The sequence below is a fragment of the Pomacea canaliculata genome, linkage group LG2, assembly GCF_003073045.1.
Source record: "Pomacea canaliculata isolate SZHN2017 linkage group LG2, ASM307304v1, whole genome shotgun sequence".
Taxonomy (NCBI): domain Eukaryota; kingdom Metazoa; phylum Mollusca; class Gastropoda; order Architaenioglossa; family Ampullariidae; genus Pomacea; species Pomacea canaliculata.
In genome coordinates this window covers 25,531,335-25,553,195 of record NC_037591.1, presented here as the reverse complement: position 1 = coordinate 25,553,195, position 21,861 = coordinate 25,531,335, and the positions used below count along the sequence as shown (strand labels likewise).

The window sequence follows — 21,861 nt, the reverse complement described above, 5'->3', positions numbered from 1 at the left end:
GTAGTAATTAGTGGGATATTTGAAGTTGTTTACCCGAAACCAACTTCTGAATGTCCGGCTGCATCATAGAGACACCAAGTCGGAGCACTGAATTGAAATGTTCGTCCATCGAAAAAAAGATTGAGAGACGCCCCTACTTAGGTATAAATACTTCTTCTTCCCCTTTTTTCGTTTTTTTAGGTCTTTTTTTATTACTAACATGCCGATTTGCTGCACTGTGAGCAGAAGTTTCGCGGGCCGGATGGCACTGCATCGCGGGCCGGATATGGCCCGCGGGCTGTAGGTTGGGCATCCCTGGTCTATATCGACTTGACCCTACTGTGAATGGCTAATATCTGAGACACACAGGGCACACTCATATATGGCAATAAGTTGTTTTTAATTAAATTCGTCTTACTGTTCTCCTTCCTTAATTAACTTCAATCACTATAAAGTTTCTTATATACACACACTCTCATAACCCCCCCCCCACCCCAAATTCACAAAATCCTGAACATCAGGACAGGTTGTAATTGATAAGCAAAGTAAAGCTTTCCTGTTTGTTTGCATGGTACCTCGTACAGGTTTTAGCACCATGGTTGAGTGCTAAGCAAGCACCAAAACTAAAAATGATTGATTGAAGATCAAAATGTTTTAGCATGGAGCAATCTGAGTGCCGAGGTACCACTGTATTAACTCAGAACATGGTGCTGATCAGCTTTAAAATGGATAAGATCTAACATAGGCAACATAATCCCCCATGAAAATTAACCCAACCCCATCATACAACATGCTACAAAATGCACTGGTAATTCATACCTTTCTTATAAGGGTGTCAAATGCATACAGTGTATAAAGAGTTTGTTTTTTTCCTTTTAGAAATGTACACACCATCTTCCTTTCACAAGTCCCTGAACATATAATCTGCAGGGAATGAGGAAGGAATTGTTCACATGTTGATAATGGAATAGCTTTATTTCCTGTGCTGCTTCATCTCCACCTACCCTCACTGGGTAGATGATATCCCCAAATGTCCCTGTCTTTCACAGCCAGCAATCCAGAAAACCAGTAAATGGACAAGAAACAGAAGGGAAACAGCCTTTCTATACAATTATGCATCATGAGACATTGAATATTTGCACCTTGTAAGAGACTTTATCACACTTCCAAAGTAATGACATGCTGACAAGAACCTATGCTGTATTTTGATCTACTTGCCATTATGGCAAAAATGACAGCCTGTTGTACATAAAGCACAACAAACTGTTGAACTGACACACATTCTGTCTGCTTGCCCTGCCCCTCCCTCTTTTGAAACTATATGATAGCATTTGATATTTAAAACTTTCAAAAATTTGATATTAAAAATTTTCTAAAATCTGACAAGCAAAAACTTTCATGACTTGACATGCTGAAGAGATGAGCACATGCCAATTCTTTGCTGCCCTGTAAATAATTAACACACCCTTAGCATGCAGGGCATCAAATAACACAATAAAACCATATGGCCAGGTTCCAGGAGATAATTTGTAGTCCCTCATTCAAATATTTTAAGTTGAAGATCTTGCTGATGACATTTTTAACCTTAGTTTTACACTTCCTAATGAAACATCGCACTCCATACCACATCACATCTGCAACAAGAGCCGGACAAAATTATTGTCGCTCTATGCAAAGATGCTCTCAGAATCCTTTCACAATGCAGTCTTCTGATGTGATCAAAATCTCCACAACTTCTGTTTTCCCTAGTAGTACCTGCGGTGACTATGGTCTTGGTAGCTATGGCGACCTTGATTCCCATGACCCCTATAGCGATTATGGTCATGATTTCGATCACGATGTTGATATCCACCATGCTGATAATGGTTGCGGCCACGGTGGCTATCGTACCTAGTGGGGGACGAGAGAGAGAGAGGAAAAAAGAAGGAAAATTAATTACAAAATAAGTAGAAAATTGGTATTTTGCCATCCAACAGTAATCATCACCAAAAGGCATGACAGTATTTGTTTCCAGCTATGTAATTAAAAGCTCACAACTCTACAGATTCCACCATTACTGGCTTTCCATGTCCATTTGTTGAGGGATATCAGTGAAAAATGGATGGGAAATTTGAGTGCCAAAAAAAACCAAAACAAATTCTTAGCTGCCAAAGCTGCAATATTAAAATACCATCCAAACTCATCCAACCTCTGGAATCATTTTTAAACCTGTAGGTTGCTCACTCACCTCTGATCATAATGGCGATCCCGTTGCCAGTCTGGATACTGCTGGCGATCATAGCTGCGGTCACGATCATATCGATCACGTCCATAATTACCACCAGTATCCCGATCCCTGTCTCTGCGATCAGCATGCATACTCTGATGGTCTCTCCAACGATCATGAGACCTGAACATTTTAATAAAGACAAGAATTAATAACACCCTACATTATCAGTAATGTTAGCAAGCAAGAAGCAGTCTACCATGTCCAAGATGCATGACAGCACAGAACCAGAAGCCTGTACCACATATACAAGTCTCAAACATCACTAGCTGTTTGGAGTTTCCATGAAAGATAAGACAGATGAACAAACTACTGTTTAATATCTTTACCTCTCACGCCCATCAGATTCCCGAGAGAAGTGTCGCTCATGTGTGTGGTGGCTTTCACAATGAGGATAAGACTGGGTTTCAGAAGATCGTTCCTTGGATGCTTCTTCTGCTTCCAGAATTCTGCTCTGAAACAAAAATACCATTTTCCCAAATGAATTAAAAAGTCTATTTTTAACTACTTCCTGCTCATAAAGGATATTTTTAGGTACACACCATCATTTGAGAAAAAGACATCGTTAACTCATACAATTTTATTTCATACAGTAAAATCTGAAATGCTTCACTCATTGCACTGTTTCTTGAAAAACAAGTGCTTTCTTTTTATGCCTTCCCCCTGTTTCCTGCAGATTGAGAGTGTAAACGTGGTGGACTTTTATTATGCAACAACAGAACCTTGCACTTTCTAATCTTCTGCACCATACTTTACAATGAACATTCCCCTCATCAACTTGTGCAGCTTGCTGGAACCATTCTCATTTCCAATAGTTTTGATTTCATTCCCTTTACATATTTGGACTGTTCGAAAAAGAACTAAGTCCTATCATGGCATCTTCAATTTTCACATGAATAGTCAAAGAAAGTAGTCAAAGTTAACAAGTGCCAAGGCCAATGTGTAAATTTAAAATGGCAGAGCAAAGCATTTTTTTTTTTTCGGTTTGGCTGTGACATTTGATGGATCCAAAATCAAAATCATTATTTTCTTTTGAAGCAAAATATAAAAATACTGTGTAGTATAGCTGCAGCTTACCTTGTCAAGTTCTGAACTCTCTTCCTTAGTATCCAGCCTGTACACGCTGGTGGGTTGGTTATCCTGTGTGTTGTCACTGGGTTTTGCTTCTTCCACCCTATCACCACAGTCTTTACTGGTATCATGTGATTTGACAGTTTCGACTACATTTTCACTCCAGTGTGAACCCTGAAGTTCCTCCAGACTGATATTTTCCTTTTGGTCTCCCTCCTCTTCCTCTGCTTTACCAGAGGCCAATGGGACATCCTCTAGTGAACTGGCCTCATCAGCAAGTCCAGACAATGAGCCACCCTCCTGTGAAATGTCTGTCTCCTTATCTTCCCAATGGCTTTTTTTACTCTGGTTATCTGTTGTGCAGGGTTTCTCCTGGTCACTGGTGTCCTCTGTGCAAGGTGACTTCTCTGTTGCAGATAGCTTTTCCTGAAAATGCTCAGTCTCATGCTGTGACTGATGACTATAGCTGTCAACTTCTTCTATTTTCATCTCTGTTTGGTCCATCATTCCCTGATCTTTTGCTGTGTTCTGACCATCTTGATTTGCCACAGTTTCCAAAAATGATTGCTCATCATCTTTTTCACATGACTCCTCTTCCTGAGAACTATCACCCATACTTAGCTCACTGCATTCACCTTCCATGGCTTTGCTTCCATCTTGGACTTCAGGTTGGAGTTCTGCATTATCACTGGAGTTTGAGTTTTGCTCCTGCACAAAGTCTATATCTTCATCATCTGTCTGGGGTGTCTGGAGTAAAGGTTCAGCATCACTGTTTCCCTGCTTTAGTTTCTGGTCATCTGTCTTGCTGCCCACTTCATGGGCATCAGAGAGAATAGACACTTCGTCATCACTTTCATCCCACTTTATTTCCTCATCAGAAGCCTCGCCCTTGACGTCACCGTCTCTGGTTGTGCCCTCACCATGGTCGTCCTCTATGCTGTCCTCTACATGGCTACCACGTCCACTTTTGCCAGCAACAGACAGTGTCTCAGAAGATATCTCAGTTGCTGGGTCATCGCCATCACACTTTCTTGATGTCAGCACTTCCTCCTCCTCTATACCTCCTGGAGATGACTTGCAGGCAGTGGGTTCATCCTTGTGATCTACCCTCTGAGGAGAGCAGCAGACTTCTCTGTTGTCTGTTGTTTTGCTAGATGCATTAGGCTGCTGCAACTGATCCTGTCCAGGGATCGAGACTGAAGATTCCCCGTGCTGCTCCTGATGAGAGACACTGTCTGAGTTTGTGATATCACTGTCTTGTTCAGCTGGGAAAAGCATCATTTGCTCCTTTACTTGAGGGCCCTGCAGTCATAGAAAGAGATGTAGTTTTTTCATTAATTCATTAAGTCCTCAATAAGCAGTGAACATGAAAAATTTGCAAGCTTTCTTCAAGAAGGTATCACGAATAGCATACATAGAAAAAGCTTTAGGGTGGGTGGGTGGAAAAGGACTGACACTTCTGAGCATACCTTGGATGATGCAGGCCCAAATCCATTTCTTCCGGGGTCTCGCCTCTGTCTGCGAATGGTACGTATCTTTACATTTACAGCATCTGTAATTTCAATATAACAAGAAAATATCATCATTAAGATTGTCCTGATTTTAGGAATGACCAGAAACATGCATGTATGCACACACACATACACTCCTTTAGATTTTATGTGAAAGTGCTGAACATATAAATCAACAATCAAGGTACAAACAACTTTTTCCCTATTTAGCTGGCATGCACACAGTCATCTGTAATAAGATTCCACAGAAAGCTGAATCACCCCTGTCCTGCTGTTCTTCTGCTATATCCTCCCTATTAGCAGGTTCCTCGCCTTCTGCTGCTAAAACACACCAATAATGAATTAGATTATTTTGATAAAAATTACTTTTGGATTCTAATGTGGTTCCCCCCCTTTTTTTTAATACTATGAATGCCCCAATAAAAACAATTTTCCATGACTTTATAACATAATGTAGACAAGCACTGTATTTTTTTTCTAATCATCAATAAGTAACAGCAGTAAATTTAATTTTAGAGATCATTTTATGCATAAACATGAAGCTGTTTTTCCCACAAATGGAAGCACCATACACTTTATAGATTTGTGTGCCTGTACGTGGATGTTAATGTTTTTTCCTACAAAGTTAACCAAAAACATTTGTTGCTTAACTTACATGATGATGACGATGATGATGAAATGCACTGTTTCTTGACCAGTCCCAGCACATCAAGTATAGAAGCATCTGGCTTATGTCGTGGGTCTTTCTGCTCCTCTACTATAAAATAGCAAAAAACAATCCCACATTGCTGCATGGAAAATGATGAACTTAATTTCACAAACATAACTATTTTTCAAGCTGATGGACTAGCCCCACTCCATTTTGACTCCTTCGACAAACACATGACCTTAAACATCTCTAGGTCAGCAACTGTGAAGCAAGCTATGAAATTCTAAAAGCTTTAGCACACAAAGCTCTATGTTCGACTAAGAAGATGATCAAGAAACAAACATTAATGAATGAGCCTTGCCTTCACTCTGCTTGTCTAAAGCAAGGATCTCTGGCTTGACCACTGAACATGTCCTCTTGGAGCAAAACACTAAGTGGTTGGCTGTCGACATTAAAAAGTATTGTTTACATTGTCCATCATGTGCACATACCTAGCTACAACAGTCTACATGTTTATAAATGTTTATAATCTGTAAAGAAAAAAAGAACGCTGGTTACTCATAAATTTTTTTTACTAGAACATGAAAGAAAAAGATACTTTTTTGTTTACATGGAAAATAAATTTAACAATTTCACAAAAATCATTGTTCCCTTTTCATAGCTGTGAACAACACATGCTAAATGTTGTGAGCAAATCTAGAGTAAGACAATGGTAACAACTTTAAAAAAAAAAAAAAAATGTCATTAGATCCAGTGGCACTCACCAATTTTATTGCCATATCTGCTGGCAAAACCACATGCACAGAATAGTGGACTCTGCAAGAAGCGCTCCCAAGGAACATTATCTGCAACAGATGTGCTTTGCCCAGAATGGAAGCTCATCATGTGAGCAGCATATGCGAAACTGCAGCTGGTTGCAAATCGGCACATTGAACACTGGATGTACTTCCTGCAACAAGAAAAGGAGACACTGAGATAAAAAGGCAGAAGTATAAAACACTGACAGGGAACACGTCTGTTAAAGGAGCAAATGACAGTACTCTGTGGAGATGAATGGCAGAAATGTATAAGTTTGTCATTTGGTAATTGTGGAAATCTTGTTTTATTAAGGCAGATATATCTATATACATAAAAAAGGTGAAAAGTTATAGGCTTAGTTTTTTTAATTAGCAAGAAATATTGATAAGCAAGAAGTCCCTTACTTGTAGTGATCTGGTGTGCTCATGAGCATTTTGCACTCAAAGCAGTACACTGTGCTTATCTGTGGAGGCATCCGCAAACCTCTATGCTCTGTCACCTTGGATACAGCTGGGGCATTGAGAGACTTGAGCATGGAAGATTTCTTTGGCTGAAGGCCTGACTCTGGTACTTTGATCATTACCAGGTCAGTTGCACTGTATTTGGCATTAGCACCTGCAATATCCGTTTCTATAAGAAGCTACATAAATAGAGCGTGCACTGACAACAGGCTGGATAATTGTCAATTTTTTTGAGGGAGAACCACAAAATAACATTTTACACTTTACATTCCAACATTCAGTAACTTCTCTCACTTCCAGAAATAACATTTTAAAGTTAATTCTCTTTCTCTGATACCCAAATACATGACCACAGGAGTTTTTCTATTATCCAATTCCTTGTTAATACACAGAAAATGCGTCAGCATCCTGGCCAGTGGCTTCCCTTTAAGCTCTCCTCCCCACACTCTCTCTCTCACACACAAAAAATATCTTACCAATAATTCCCTTCTGGTTTGGCAGGTGGTGCATTTTACGATGGGTCTTGAGGTCCTGGGGACTGAAGAAAGAAAGCTTGCAGAAAGTACACTTGCGGTTGTTGGTCTTTGACTGGTGCCTCAGGAGATGATGGTAGTAGACTTGTGTCTGACCCCATCCTTGTGACACAAACTTGACGCGGAAAACACGCAGGCAGTATAGGCAAAGAAGGTTATCGGAGCTGTCATGTTTCTGTCAAAAGACAAAATGCCCATCAGCGTTGGCCCAACACGTCATGCACAAGAACAATCATCTTTTTTTCCCCTCGTATGCACATTTAGTAGACCTCCTCCTAAAGGCAACATATACATGAATACATTCCTTGCAGCTTCCACAGCTGTCTTGCTTTTAAACAAACATCAAAAAGTTATTTAATCCAGCACGTTCAAAGGAACTTTTATAAGTTATCATTGCCTTTCCATTTAACCTGTCACGACCTTTATTATAAAATGCATGCATGCATTATCTACATAAAACATTGAACATAAAGCACGCTGACCTTTTTGAAGTGATCAACGACATCACTGTACATGGATGAACGGAAGTTGCAAAGCTGACAGACATAAGGCATTTCACAAGCACAGTGATTCTGCCTCATGTGGGTAGTGAGTGCACTACGAGTCTCGTGGTCCTTCTCACATATACGGCACATGAGCACATTCACATTGTTCATGTGAACCTGTACACAAACACAAGAAAAGCTGTTATTTTTATAGATTTGAAGAACACAAAAACCCCACTGCTGTAACCAAAATAGTCAAGTTCTAAAATACAAAACTTTTCTCACAAGAAACACTTAATGTAGCAACAGATTTTTTCTTTCTCATTTTTTAACAAAAACATTGCAAAATCAAAATGTTTACTTTTTATTATAATAGTAATAATCACACCACCATCAACTCCATAGATAATTTCCTTCTACTACAGGACATGTAAAAGAAAGCTAGCAAACCTTTTCAATGTGTGTCTGCATTTCAAAAGGTGTGTCAAACTGCTTGTAGCAGTGACGACATTGTGTGAGGTCACTCAAGTCTAGGGTCTGCTGTTTCTCACTGTCAATGTGTCCCTGAAGATGCATCATGGCCTTGATGTTGTTGTACAGCATTTTTGTGCACACCCAGCACTGCAAATACAACAATTTTTTTTTTCTTTTGAGGCAATTCAAGTGATATGCTGATTTATTATAATTTTTTAAAGCATTAAAATATTTGTGTGAGAAAAACTTGTTCAGAAGAAACATATTTATGACCAACCTTGAAGCGATGCTCTCCCTTTTCCTCTGAGTATGTGGGATCACCCTCCATCTTGCCATAGTAATATTCATCTAGTGGCACCCAATTACCTGTGTTAAAAATACAAGCTGGCATGTCACATTTTCAACAGCCCATTCAACAGACATGAAATTAGGATTCAAACAAACCACTGTAGTCTTTTTTGTTGAAAGCCACTCCTAATTTTAGTCACACTCATAACTATTTAAATTTTGCATGCAAAACAATTATATCTGCACAAGTGAATTTAGTGAGACCAGCTGTCTTCAACTCATTTTTTTTCCTTCTAAGTGATGAAAACAGAAAGAATAGTTAATCTTAATTTCTCCAATGTTTCATCAAAACCTGTGTGACCTGCTTTAGTTGTGATGCTATACAATACAAACAATCTATTATTATTAGGAATACTCAAAGTCTTCACTTATCCCCTGTGCAACATCATTAACTCATTCAAGATGTCTGCTGCAGCGGAAGCAAATCGTACAGAAAGAGTTAATGCTGTTAGCTCCATATACCATAAACTATTGTTTGATTGTTGTCACGGATGACACATACATCGAAAAACTTGAAATACAACACTACTGATATTGGAAACCGTAATCTCTTTTTAAAAAAAAAAAAAAAAAAAAAAAAAAAAAAAAAAAAAGGAAGTGAAACAGAAATCCACATGTAATTAGAGGCTGAAGGGAGCTTTACTTACCACTGCCATCAGTCTCTGTATGTGTTCGCTTCCTCTGTCTCTTAGCTGGTGGAGATGGAGAATCTGGCATATCTGGGGGTCGCTTAATGCCCAGACCTGAGGTACCAGACACTATACAAGGCATTTGTGCTGATGCCGGAGGACCTAGGCAATTGATCACGGCAAAAGGTTACACACAAAACAATTCTAAAACCATGGGGACAAACATGCCTAAATTTATAACAATATCTGCACTCATCATAGGAAATGAGGAATCCTCCAAGTACTGTATGATGACACAAACTTCCTTTACTGGCTGACAATGGTGAGCCATTAAGTTAAAAATTTTCCACCAATTTCAAAGATGTGAAAAATGCAGGACTAGGTTGAGGATAACTTTTGAAGAGTATAAAACAATGGTTTTGGCTATTGCTTAAAATCATCATGTGACCTACAGACACTGCAGTATTTAAAATTACAATTCAAATTCACCACAACACCCAACAGAAATGATTCTTATGGATGCACTTACTCGCTTGTTGTACAGGAGGTAAGGGTCCCTTCTGAACTTGCTGAGGCTAAAAAAAACAAGACTTGTCCTTTTTATATACTACAGAACAACAAAAAGGCAAAGGAACAGAAAAAAATGTACTGGTGAATAATTTTGCTAATTTCTGAGCTAAAGTCTGAATGCATGACGAACTGCAAGGTTTTTAATAAATCCATTCCAAATACCACTAAATGACTAGATACCTTGTTGACATCCAAAAATGCTTATCTTTTTAAAACAGACACCACTAAGAAAATTTAAAAAATGATTTTTTTTTGTAGTTTTTTTCCTTTGATACTTATCAGGCAACCAAACTATCAGGAGCTAAGGGGTTATAACTGCTCTTAAACTAAATGAATTACTGCCCTGGCTTTTAGGGGCTCAACTGTACCCATTTTGAGGGACAAGCAAGGAACATCTATTATGGGATAGACAATACATACAAGTACATGATGGGACAAATACATATGCTTATCCACTGTCTGCAGCAAATATGAATATTTCTGGAAAATTATACATGCATATAACCTTCACCCCCAAGTCAAGGGTAGACCACTTTCAGTTTAATGTTGGTGTAGCATTCTTCAATCATGTTGGCTCATACAATTTAAAAAAAAAACAAAAAAACAAAACAAAACAAACAAATTAACAAACAAAAAACATGGACATTGCTGTGTACCTCAGTGTACAGTTTAGGACTGTGTACAACATAATCCCTTCGTGGATTTCCTGAAAGCTTCGGCTGATAAAATTTTGATCGTTCTACAAATTTATTTGTGAACGTGCAAGCATGTCCAAGTGCACAGCATGCGTGAAGAAACTTTGTAAATGCCATGAACTCTTTCCTCAGAAGGAGGTACACGTATACTGAATAGTCATTATCATCATAATAATAAATGTAAAATTTGTAAAGCACATACTCCTAAAATGTATGCTCTTAAGCAAATAACATGTGAACTATAAAAGAACAAACAACCAGAGAATTGGGAATTAGGAAAAATGGTTTTGTTACTATATACTTCGTCTCCTCTAATAACTTTCTATCAACATATATTTTACAGACACCAAATATAAAAGGTTAAATTTAAAGTAGATAGCTTTATATAGCCTGTTGTGGAAAAAAGGTTCCCCACCCCTAATTTAGCGGTCCGGTGGCGCAACAGTTAGCGCCTGTCACCAATACAGTGAAGGTTGGCTGCCCAGAGTTCATTTCTCTTCGCGGGCACGCTGTTCTTTCTCTGCACGTGGCATCTGTTTACAGGGCTGGCTGCCTTGCCGTAATATAGCCTCAGTTGCTGGCACGGGGCAAAACACTAATCCCCCCCCCCCTAACTTAAAGGGTGCATTGATGAGAGATCTGAAGGTCTTTGAACTAAATAGCCAGCCCAAACTGCATGCTGGGAAAAGGGAATGACCTAGCCCAGGAAAAGTTGGCCAAGAAGCCTGGAACACCCTGATTCAATCCCACATCCCACAGCTTGAGGTGTTCGATGGTAGATGACAGCATCCAGTACTGCTAAGTATACATCATTGGAGTGTTTCTTATGGAAAAGACAAAAGACAAAACCCCCCTCCAAAAAAAAAACAAAACAAAAACCAACAACATTGAGCTCTTCTTTTACAAAACTTTATATAGCAGACTAGGACAGATGCAGCTGAATGCAGTGAAGCTCATGATAGCCCAGGCTGCTAATGCACACTGACCAGGCCAGTACTTTTGTCTGTTTAAAGAGCAGTTGTAACTCCTAACCAAGCAGTTGGGTTGTCTAGCAAAGTTTATGAATAAACATCAATCAGATAAGTCACAATCAACTTGTAATAATGGAACTTACCATAACAGGCATAATTGGACGTAAAACCCACTGGTTATTTTGAGGGACATTTGCACCAGCTGTCTGCCCGTAATTGACAAACCTAAACACCTGCTGGGGAATAGCCCCAGCTGCACACACACAACCTCTTTTTAAAAAGTCAAAACATCTTTATGAACAATGAATTGAGGTAGAATATCTAGAAAAAGCACAAGTTAAAACTAATTAATTAGCAAAATCAAATGAATTAAAAGTATATAAAATATTGGAAAATTGTACTTATTAATATTATTAAGTGACAGCATTAAATTTTACATGAAAAGTGTGCTATCTTTTACAAAATAAGCTTATGAAACTGCATGGTACCATCAAAATTTTCTATAGCTTCCTTCACTAATGTATCTATTACAGACATGTTGGAAGAGGGTGCTAAAGATCTACTAAGAAGCTCCAACAAGCTGTTGTGAAACAAAAATTAGCAACAGCAATACTGATTAAAAGGCTGCACAAGTTCCTTTGCACGTTAAACTGTACCTGGGATAACTGGGCCAACAAGGTGAGAATTGGCAGCTAACATCTGTGGTCTGGTTTGTGTTTGTGGCAAAGCAGGACCTACATGCTGCAAAGATGGTGGTGGTGGGAGCTGAGCTGACAGAGATATTGGTGGTGGCGGTGGTGGTGGTGGTGCTGCTGGAGTTGTAGGTGATGACACCGGGGAAATCTGAAGACGTTTTCTGGCTTTTGTATGTGAAGGTGGAGTTTCACCAACAATAATTATATCTGGGGAGCAGCCTGTGTCATTCACAACCTTCACTGCTTTTTTTGTGTGGGAAAAGATAAAACAAAGAAATTAGTAAATTATAAATATATGAAAGAGATGTGATACATTTCTATGGGTAGACTGCGGCCATTCTTACAAAAAAAGAAGTCCAAGAATAATAGAACATCAACACAATTTACTTGTACGCAAGTGGAAATATATTTAGTCATCATCAAAGAAGCTATTTATGGTATGTTCCTTTGATCTAGCTCTATTAGGCTTCACAGAAATCAATATATTTGTATTTCACTGGCAAGTGTCAGGCATAATATTTATTTTTATAAGGATAAAGATAAGACAAAGTTCTTTTGATGGACGGAAAACTTTCAGGAAGATCCAAAAATTATTGGCAAGCATAAAGTTTATGGTGATTACATATCTCTCAAGATCATTTACATGACAAGGCTAACTAAATAAAATTGAATGCTCCTCCACCCCTCCACCATACCACAGTGAAGATTTCTGAACTGTTCTTTCATGGTTACTAAAATTGACAAAAATAATGCATGTTTTTTTTTCAGTCAGAAGTAGATGTAGCAAGAAAAGAAGAGCGGCAAGACCTTGTGGCTCTGTTGGAAGAGTCTGTCCTTCAGGACCAATCAGTTTGCCTGCCTTTGCTGCTTCAATCATTCTTATTGCCTTTCTGTATTCATCTCTGGCTCGCTTGCTTGCTATAACCTGCACAGTTGTACAATTCAAAGCTGATCTTTTATGCTCTTGCAGATACTTTTAAGACCTATATGCATCACTGCCTTACATTTACACCAATTTTTGTTTTTCAAAAGAAACAGCACTCTCCATTAAGTGAAATTAAAAATCTAAGGATTTAGCAATGAGTTTTTAAAAAAGTTACAAAGCAAGCTTTGAAGCAAACAATCTCCACAACTTAGTTCCAGTAGATATAATCCAGTCACTCCTGCCTATGGATGAAATATCATTAACATCAACACATTCCTAACATGTATGCTACATGGTAATTATATTACTGGCATGCCCTCTGTGACTTCATTCAGACGGAATACCATGCCTTGTGATTTATGCCAACTAAAACTTTTTCTCAATAACTTTTCACATGGTGAAGAAAAAGCTCTGAGGTGTAGTTATACCTGGCTGGGTGTCAAGGCGTCATCATAGCATTCCATCATCAATTCTATACCAGAGACTGGTTCTGACCCCCGACGCCTCAGGCCATAGCTTCCTGGCGAGCCTCCACCTCGTCTTCCCATCATGAAATCACTTGATGTAACCTGTCAAACATACACAATAACTGCTATTACTCTTTACTGTTAAGAATTAGCATGCTCACATGCCAAGAGATTTTGCTTTCACTGTAATGTGACACGAAGACTGTAACTTTGTATATGCAAAATAAATTAAACAAACCAAGTAAAAGTATTATAAAAATACCTTTATTTGAAATGTACTGTAAAGGATAAAATCATTATTTTCCTTACATCTGGGTAATAATGTTTTTTCAATGTTTCTAAGAGTATCTCTCACACATTCATATTTTAAATTAAAAGTATTAAAGAAAATTCCGAGACCCAAGGAAAACAATTATTTTACCCGTTTTAATACATTTTAAATAAAAATGTATCTTTTAACTTATTTTAAACTTTTAGTATTTTATCGATTTTTTTGGTTTAACTTTGTGAATTTATTTCCTTCTTTAATTCAATATAAACTATATAGAGACGTTAAATGACAACACTAACTCGGTCTTCATTCTAATTCTCAACATAACTTTCTTCGTAAGTTACCAAGCGAATGGTTTGGTTTAATAGATCACACCACATGAAGGTGAAGATAGGCACTTGAAAGAGGCTTCATGTAACAACTTACACATATTATTTTCTTTCTGAATCGTGCTTTGTTTTTGGCCCTTTGATACAATATACAGTGATACCTCGGTTCTCGAACGCCTTGACTTTCGACCAAATCGGTATTCGACCAGGAAATTCGAGAAAATTTTGTCTTGGAATCCGAACAAATATTTGGAACTCGAACATCCGAACGTCCGAGAGGAGCCGAGTTGAGCCGAATGGCGTTCATTTCGGCCAGCGCACCTTGCTTGCGTCATCAGTGTGAGTGCAGAGAGAGAGAGAGTCACGTTTTTGTGGAGAGAGAGTCATGAAATGTGTGCAAAACGGGCAGAAATCGCAAATTTTGTTGAACAACATCACCCTGATAAAGTGGTAGCAAATAGAGCAGTTAACATTTTTAATGACAATGTTATGTCCACTTTCCGCAAAATTTTGCAAAGGAGAAAAAAACAGCAAACAATTGACAAATTCTTCCGTAAAGAAATCAGACAAGCAACTGCAGAGCAAGATTCTGATTCTCCTCAGCAAAAGATACAGAGAACAGAAACACCCGAAGAGCAGTTACCCTCTGTTTTTATTGAAGAGGACTCCCCTTCAAAACAATAACCATCCCCCTTCCCTCCACATTCATTCCCTCCTGCCATAAAGTTTGGTACAGGTACAGTAAATGAAACAAAATTTACTGTACTGTACAGTACACTTTATTTATTTTTTGTTTTAATAAATACACTTTTATTTCTTATTTCTTGTTGAGACTCATGTTTTTCTACATATTATATACAAATTAGGCCAGTAAATAGGCATTTTCTGGGGCTTGGAACGAATTAATCCAGTTTCCATTATTTCCTATGGGTTTCATTGCTTCGGTTCTCGAACAATTTGGTTCTCGACCGTCCTCCCGGAACGAATTATGTTCGAGAACCGAGGTATCACTGTACTTTATTCCTTGTTACTCCTCGAGAAGCATAGGGCCGCAATAACACCTCACCAGCAGACCCAGTTTTGGGCAGCTCCCACTCAGTTGGGCCCATGTGGTTTCGTCCTTGGACTTGCTCATTACTGTTCTCTTCCAAGTCTGCTTTGGTCTCCCAACTCTCCTCTTCCCGAGTGTTCCAGTCAAGTGCCTGCCTGGCAATAGTATCAGCTGGTTTGCGCAGAGTGTCCAATCCAGTCCCATTTGTGCATTTTATCTTGGCTGGTGGCATTCTGGCGTGTTCTTTTCCACAGGCTGCTGTTGGAGATCTTTTCCAGCCATCTTATTCCCAGAATCAGTCTTCTTTTTGTTGACCTTTGCTTCCTCTGCTACCTTGGTGAGTTTGATTGTGCATTTTGCAGCCAATGAGATGGGAGACTAAACCATCTGCAAAGTCCAGTTCGTCTTTCTGTTAGGTGAAGGTCCATTGGATACCAGTGTTGTTGTCTTGGATCGTATAGCGCATAATCCAGTCTATGACCACCAGGAAGATTGTTGGTGATAATATGCAACCCTTTCTCACGTCAGTCTTTATTACGAAAGGTTCAGTGAGTTTTCATACAATATACCCAACCAAATTTGTGTGGTGTTTTCAATTTCTTTTAACCAAACATAAACCAAGCAACAGGACAGATGATTAAAAAAAATGGATTCAACTAATTTGGCCTGTAAGTTCGCATAAAAACCATTTCATCAAGAGCTGCACTTATTACACCGTTTCTTTTCTGTGATTTTGTGAGGTCTAATTCTTTTTATCAAAAGACCTTTCAGAGATCTTACTCTACTGAGTGCTACATACGCTTGTATGTTGTCAGTCCTGTGTTTGTCTAACATGTCTCTGTTCCAGTATTTCTGATATTAGAATAGGTATTAATATAGGTTTGCTTCACTGTCAATCTCGATGCAATAAAACCTCTCATTGTTCTGCTCTTCTTTTATAACAGTGTTCTTCCAATCCCAAATGCTTTTCAACTTCAGCCTCCCAACGATAATTTCTTCTGATACTTTTGCTTTTTCCCCCACTAGATGTCTTTTTCTTTGTGTTGCAGTTTCACTCATTTTTGTTCTCACTTTAAGTTTGCTTTTATCTCTAAAATACTAGAAAATGGACTCCATCAGTAAAATGGAACATATTTTTTGATGCTATATGTTTATTGCAAATGAAACCTCTGTTGCAGCTTGATTTTACTTTCAACTCCTGTTGCTGTGCCTACCTATACATACAAAAAAGAGAGCAGAAAACTAAGCGTCGTGACCTACAGCTCATTTGACCCTTGTCTCACCTGACTGTGAAAATGCCAAATCTAAGATAAAACAATCAAATGTCCTATAGCATGTCTAGTCTTACCATGTGGATGTGAAGTTAGATGATAGATTCTCACTTTTATTTAATTCATTATGTTCTGTTAATCATTTTTCACCCACTTCCTGTCACCACAGAGGCCTGAAACTTTCACCAGTTACAGTTCTGGTGACAATGGAATATGACATTATTTCCAGCAGTCCACAAGTAGTAAAATAATATTTTAAGTGACTTAGCACAGTGGCTGTCAGTGGGTATTACTCAGGAGAAGCCCAAATCCAGTGGTATGCATTATAAGGGAAGAAACTGAGAAAGATCATAAGAACCATGCCATACGAATACTTTGTAACCTGCAAGTCATTTATTGGTTCTAGGGTCAAAGGTTACATGTGGAAACTATGGAGTGCCAGAACTGGGAATGGTAAATTGTCTCACTTTGACAGGATTAAAAAAATGTGAGTAATCAGAGCCCAGAGAGGAACATTGACAGATTTAGTGTCATCATTTAAATATTCATAATCTGTAAATAGTTCACACTGAATTAATGAAGGGAATACATTTACAAAGCAAAAAGAACAAATTCAAAGACTAAAAAGTTTATAATAAAATGTGTTAAAACACACTTTCTTTTGAAGTGTACTAAAAAGGGTAAAATAATTGTTCTTCTTAGGTCTCAGGATTTTCTTGAACACATATAATTTAAAAAATAAACATGTGAGGGGCACTGCCATTGAAATAAAACATTATTTTTTTACTCTCTTTATATATATATATGTTAGGATGGAATGAAATAGCAACTTTTGCTCAATAGGACCAAAAACAATATGATCACTATTATTATAAAACATTTCCAAGAGCAATTCCAAAAGTATTTCACACATTAATATTTAAAGTTATATGTATTAAAGCAAATCCTGAGATGCAAGGAAAAAGTATTTTACCCTTTTTAGTATGCTTCAAATAAACTTGTATTTAGGAAAATAGTTTTACTTATTTTACTATAAATCTTTCTCACAAAGATGCATTCATGTAGTTTAAATAATACATTTTAAATGCAAAGTATGAACTCTGTTGTGAAAAACTTTGTCACACACTTCTATCTATTCTAAAGCCTGATCTTAAAAGAGATATGCACTATCAAATCTACTCAATACCATGTGAAAGATTTCAGAAAACCCCTGCATTATCACATGTAAATGCGATCTGTACATGTGACAATGAATTTCTGATTATAGGCAGCACGTTGGTTATTCTTAGCCACAACTTTTATTCCAATATGCAATGCATACTAAAGTACAATAGGATTTTGTGTTTAGACTGAAATTTTAAAGTTTTCAATTTACTGGTATTTACCAGTATTTTACTGGTTACTTCTGCAACAAACACATTCAACTCCTGTTATGCTGTCTCCATCACCCATTTCTTCTGTGCTTTTGAGTAGTCATTTCTTTGCTGCTTTTATATCTGAGCACTTTTTCCAGTCTTGATTATAAGCCTGATAAATGCTAATATTCAATGCCTCACCTTAAAGAATATAAACCTCTTTTTCTCAGATCCCACTACCAAAATCACCTATAGAGATAAAAAATAAAAGGTGGCTTCCCAATCTTTCGATAATTGGGAAATACTGTTAAAGACCACACTTTTGCTTTTAATGCAGGCCACATAAACTTTTTCTCCCTTGCTGCCTAACCTTCCCTAACCCTCTACTGTCAAGTACCCGTTCCCTGACAGGTGGGTCAACTGGCAGAGTTTTGCTGCATTACACAGGTATGTAACTGATTTGCCTCTTGGTTCAGATGCTAGTGTTCCAACCAATTGGTTATCCGCTTCCCCTAAGAGATACAAACTTGTTAAGTCTCAGTATCTTAATACCTTTATATCACGTAAGCATATTTTATATGCCCATGTATGCCTTTATTAATGACCTGCTGCGACCATTACAACATTAAAATATGTGACATAACAATGAAGTCAGTTACAAATTAATTGCATAACTAATCTCATTACCATAATTATTTTGATGTGAAAGATCATTTTTTCTTTCTAGAAATAACTTTAGGCTTGTCACTGTAGGCTTTTATTATTATTTTTTTTGAAAATCTGTCAAGAGAATTTAGTATTTTAAATCAAAATCACACAAAACGACTCATATCACAAAACATTTCTAGATGATCACATTTTCTGATTATTTTTCAATTTATAGCTAGTGAAAACAACTTATTGATACTTTATACTACAAAAATCTTACTCCAAATCCAAATTTAAAAACACAATCATGAACATGTCTGATATTTGCTCAGTGAGAAGCTTGTCATTAGCCTGAAGCTTTTAACAAAATACTGTTTAAGAATCTAATTCAAAATTCACCAATTATCAGAAATCACACATTTTGCAAAGTAAATAAATCTATTAATGCTTGCCTTAATTCAAAATGGAGGCTATTTGACTCTGAAGGCGAATACTTTCATTGGTTTTAGCAGTTTTAGAAACTGTACACAAATCTTCTAAAGAATTTTCTCCTTCGGTTAGTGCTTGACGGCCCCATCCGGTTTCACAAGTACACAGATAAATGAGTTTTTAACACTTTATTTCTGTTCCCAATAAGTTTTGATCACACAGAGCTTCTTGCATATAGTTTACCTCCTTGGTGTATGCCTTGAGCATTAAGCTCAAAATTTTATGTTAAAATGAACAGTACTCTGGCTTAACTTAGGGGTTAAGTGAGGTTACCCTTAGATCTTGGGATTAACTATTTTACATGAACTATCCAACTCAAACAATGCTCAACACAAAAAGATGTTTAAGCGAAAGCATTTTCTGTAATCTTTAGCTACCATGATCTTTGCTGAATATTCAACATACCCTTGTACGTGTATGATATGGCGATCTGCTTGGAACTGTGATGGGTCCACTGATGCAAGGTGTTGTCACTGTACTGTTATTGGTTGATACTGACTTGCTGGGTGCAGAAGTGGGCTCACTTGATCTTGTTTGTGGACCCATGTAATATTCAGCTCTAGTAGGCCTTGATTTTTCATGTTTCTGAATGCTAGGCACTGCACCTTCTGTCAGCTTCTTATGCCTTACTTCAAGCCCAAACTCTCTTTTCCAAGTATATTCTACTGGATAACAGTCTGAGGCGAAATGTTTGGAACAAATTCTCGAGTTCTCTGTTGGGGTGGTGAAGCCAGCTCGACATGTTTGTACAAATTTAATCCATTTGTCCCTCACATTTGGGTTAGTAGGGAAGGAATGCATACTTACACCATCAACATGCGTCAGTGTACAACCCCAAACTGCACAACCAAATCCTGATCTTTTCTGCTTTGGCATTCTATCTGTTTCAGAATAAGAGTCATGGATTCTACCCCTATAGTTGTCCATATTTTGACCTATGTGATGTTACATCAGTTTGGGGAGTGCAAATATGTGAGCACTTTTTAAAAATAAGAAAGTCTGATTGTGCCACTAAAATATGAGCTCACATGTTCATTAATGTTTAAGAATACCTTTCAATTTCACCACAAAGTTTAACAAACAAAAATTAACAAATTGTGAGGACTTTCTAAAAAAAAAAAATAACAAGTAGAAGTTTAGGATGCCTGAAATTTTACTCATTAAATCCTTTCATGTGACAGCACTTTTCAACTATCTATTCAGAAGATGGCAAGTGCCACATAATGCAAGGGCAAAGTTTTGCCCATGGTGACATGTGGAAAGTGTACTAAACCATGCAGTTAATCACTGACAGAACTATGGGTGCCCACAAATGACAAAGTTTCACTATAAAATTCCAGTTAAATGTCTACTTGTGAATGGTAATATGACTTGCACAGCAGTCCTTTTGACATGACTGCAAACAAGACTCACATGACAGATCCTAAGCCCTTACTCTGGAACCACTTAAAGGTTTTTATTTTAATATTTCCACAACTAAATGAAATCAAGTCATGAAAAGTTTTACATCTTTAAAATGTCTAGAAGTATCTTGTTCAAATGTTTTACTTAAACACTAAACTCTCTCTCTTTTCATATGACTTTTACAACTGACATAGTTTTAAGTTGCATTTAAAACACATCTTTAAAATTATACATATATTACAGACTGCTACTTCTAATAACTGCTTTTATTCTTTTCAGCTGTTGTTGATTTTATGCATTCTTCACTTCTATTCTTTATGCTAATAAAATATACTGTGCTATGCATAACCATTCACTCAAATAAGATATAAGAGTATAATGCTACAACACAAGTGTCAAGAGTTGCATATAGTAATTTCATGTATATTAAACACAACAAACAAGCAGTGAAATGAATACAAACAGTGCACATAAGCAGAACCTCAACAATTTAGATTATATTTTAAAAAAGAATATATTTTTCCTATGCATTATGAAGCCCTTGGCTAACATTTAAAGATGTGCAAAGAAGTCCTTGAAAATTTTGTTTTTTTCAGTTTAAACAGCAATATTTTAAGTTAAATCAGATAATTGCAACAGAATAGTACAGTTGGGGACAGTGCTCGTTTTAATTTTTTTTTTGTGTTAACTTAAATATACTTTCTTGGGCCGCTGCAACAGTCAATATTAATCCTGTTGGATCACCCATTCGTTCCATCACAGAAAAGTAACATTTACTGTTCCAGTTAAAGCCGCCTAGACCGTTTTGACTTTAAACGAAAACTACTGTTGGATATATTTCAAGCGGGCAAAACAATACCAATAAGAAGTTACCAGTATCTTTTTAGTGCATTTTACGGAATCCTTCATAAATTTTAATTCTCAACGGTCACCACTTTCTTTCTACCTTTGATAATGTTCAGAAGAAACGTTAATACTGCTTGCTAATCTGTACTCAACCTATGTCCAGTATAATAGCAGATGATCTAAAGCAATCGAGTGCAAAACATAAAATAAAAAATGACTAAATAATATAATATTTTCGTTGTGATTTTATTACCAAAAATGGTAACACAATGCAAGCTTAAATAAAGAAACATCATATGCTATCGGCGATTCGATGTAATTATCGTCACTCAGAAAATCCAACATGGCCGCTATTGAGCGGTACTCTGTAATTCTCACAGACCGCAAGAAAACTACGCTAATTTAATAAGGTTGTAAACTAGTGCATATCATGCCTTACAAGTAATGTCACTGTTACGTTTGATCACAAAAATCAAAACATTTGACTTACATCTAAAATCCGCTAAAAAATTGACCATGGGACAAACAGGGACGGCAACCCTGTCCGCGTTTGACAGTCACGTGATGCAGATAGCGGGAACCAAGTCAAGCTAAATTTATTCATTTTATTTTATTTGCATTTCACCTAAGTGCTTAAGTACCCGAAAGTAACTAACCATCCTCGAGAAAA

The 21,861-nt window shown here is 37.3% G+C and overlaps 1 protein-coding gene across 6 annotated transcripts; it reads right to left on the bottom strand.

The window, feature by feature from the left end:
• Positions 1-492: 492 nt before the first annotated feature.
• Positions 493-21,780, bottom strand: LOC112556500. 6 transcript variants are annotated; one of them, XM_025225569.1, is made up of 22 exons: positions 21,682-21,739; positions 19,347-19,618; positions 13,489-13,629; positions 12,943-13,060; positions 12,097-12,378; positions 11,584-11,693; positions 9,734-9,779; positions 9,223-9,366; positions 8,505-8,593; positions 8,204-8,374; positions 7,751-7,930; positions 7,212-7,443; positions 6,679-6,889; positions 6,241-6,425; positions 5,838-5,918; positions 5,483-5,581; positions 5,089-5,145; positions 4,786-4,868; positions 3,323-4,618; positions 2,575-2,699; positions 2,207-2,368; positions 493-1,869 (listed from the first exon to the last, which is right to left on the bottom strand). In XM_025225569.1, exons 1-22 carry the CDS (start codon positions 21,707-21,709, stop codon positions 1,725-1,727), a joined length of 4,257 nt encoding a protein of 1,418 aa, XP_025081354.1. In that variant the 5' UTR covers positions 21,710-21,739; the 3' UTR covers positions 493-1,724. The 6 variants fall into 6 exon arrangements, with proteins under 6 accessions (XP_025081354.1, XP_025081353.1, XP_025081352.1 ...); XM_025225568.1 differs by having other exon boundaries at positions 5,483-5,584; positions 21,682-21,738; XM_025225567.1 differs by having other exon boundaries at positions 5,089-5,148; positions 21,682-21,738.
• Positions 21,781-21,861: the final 81 nt, after the last annotated feature.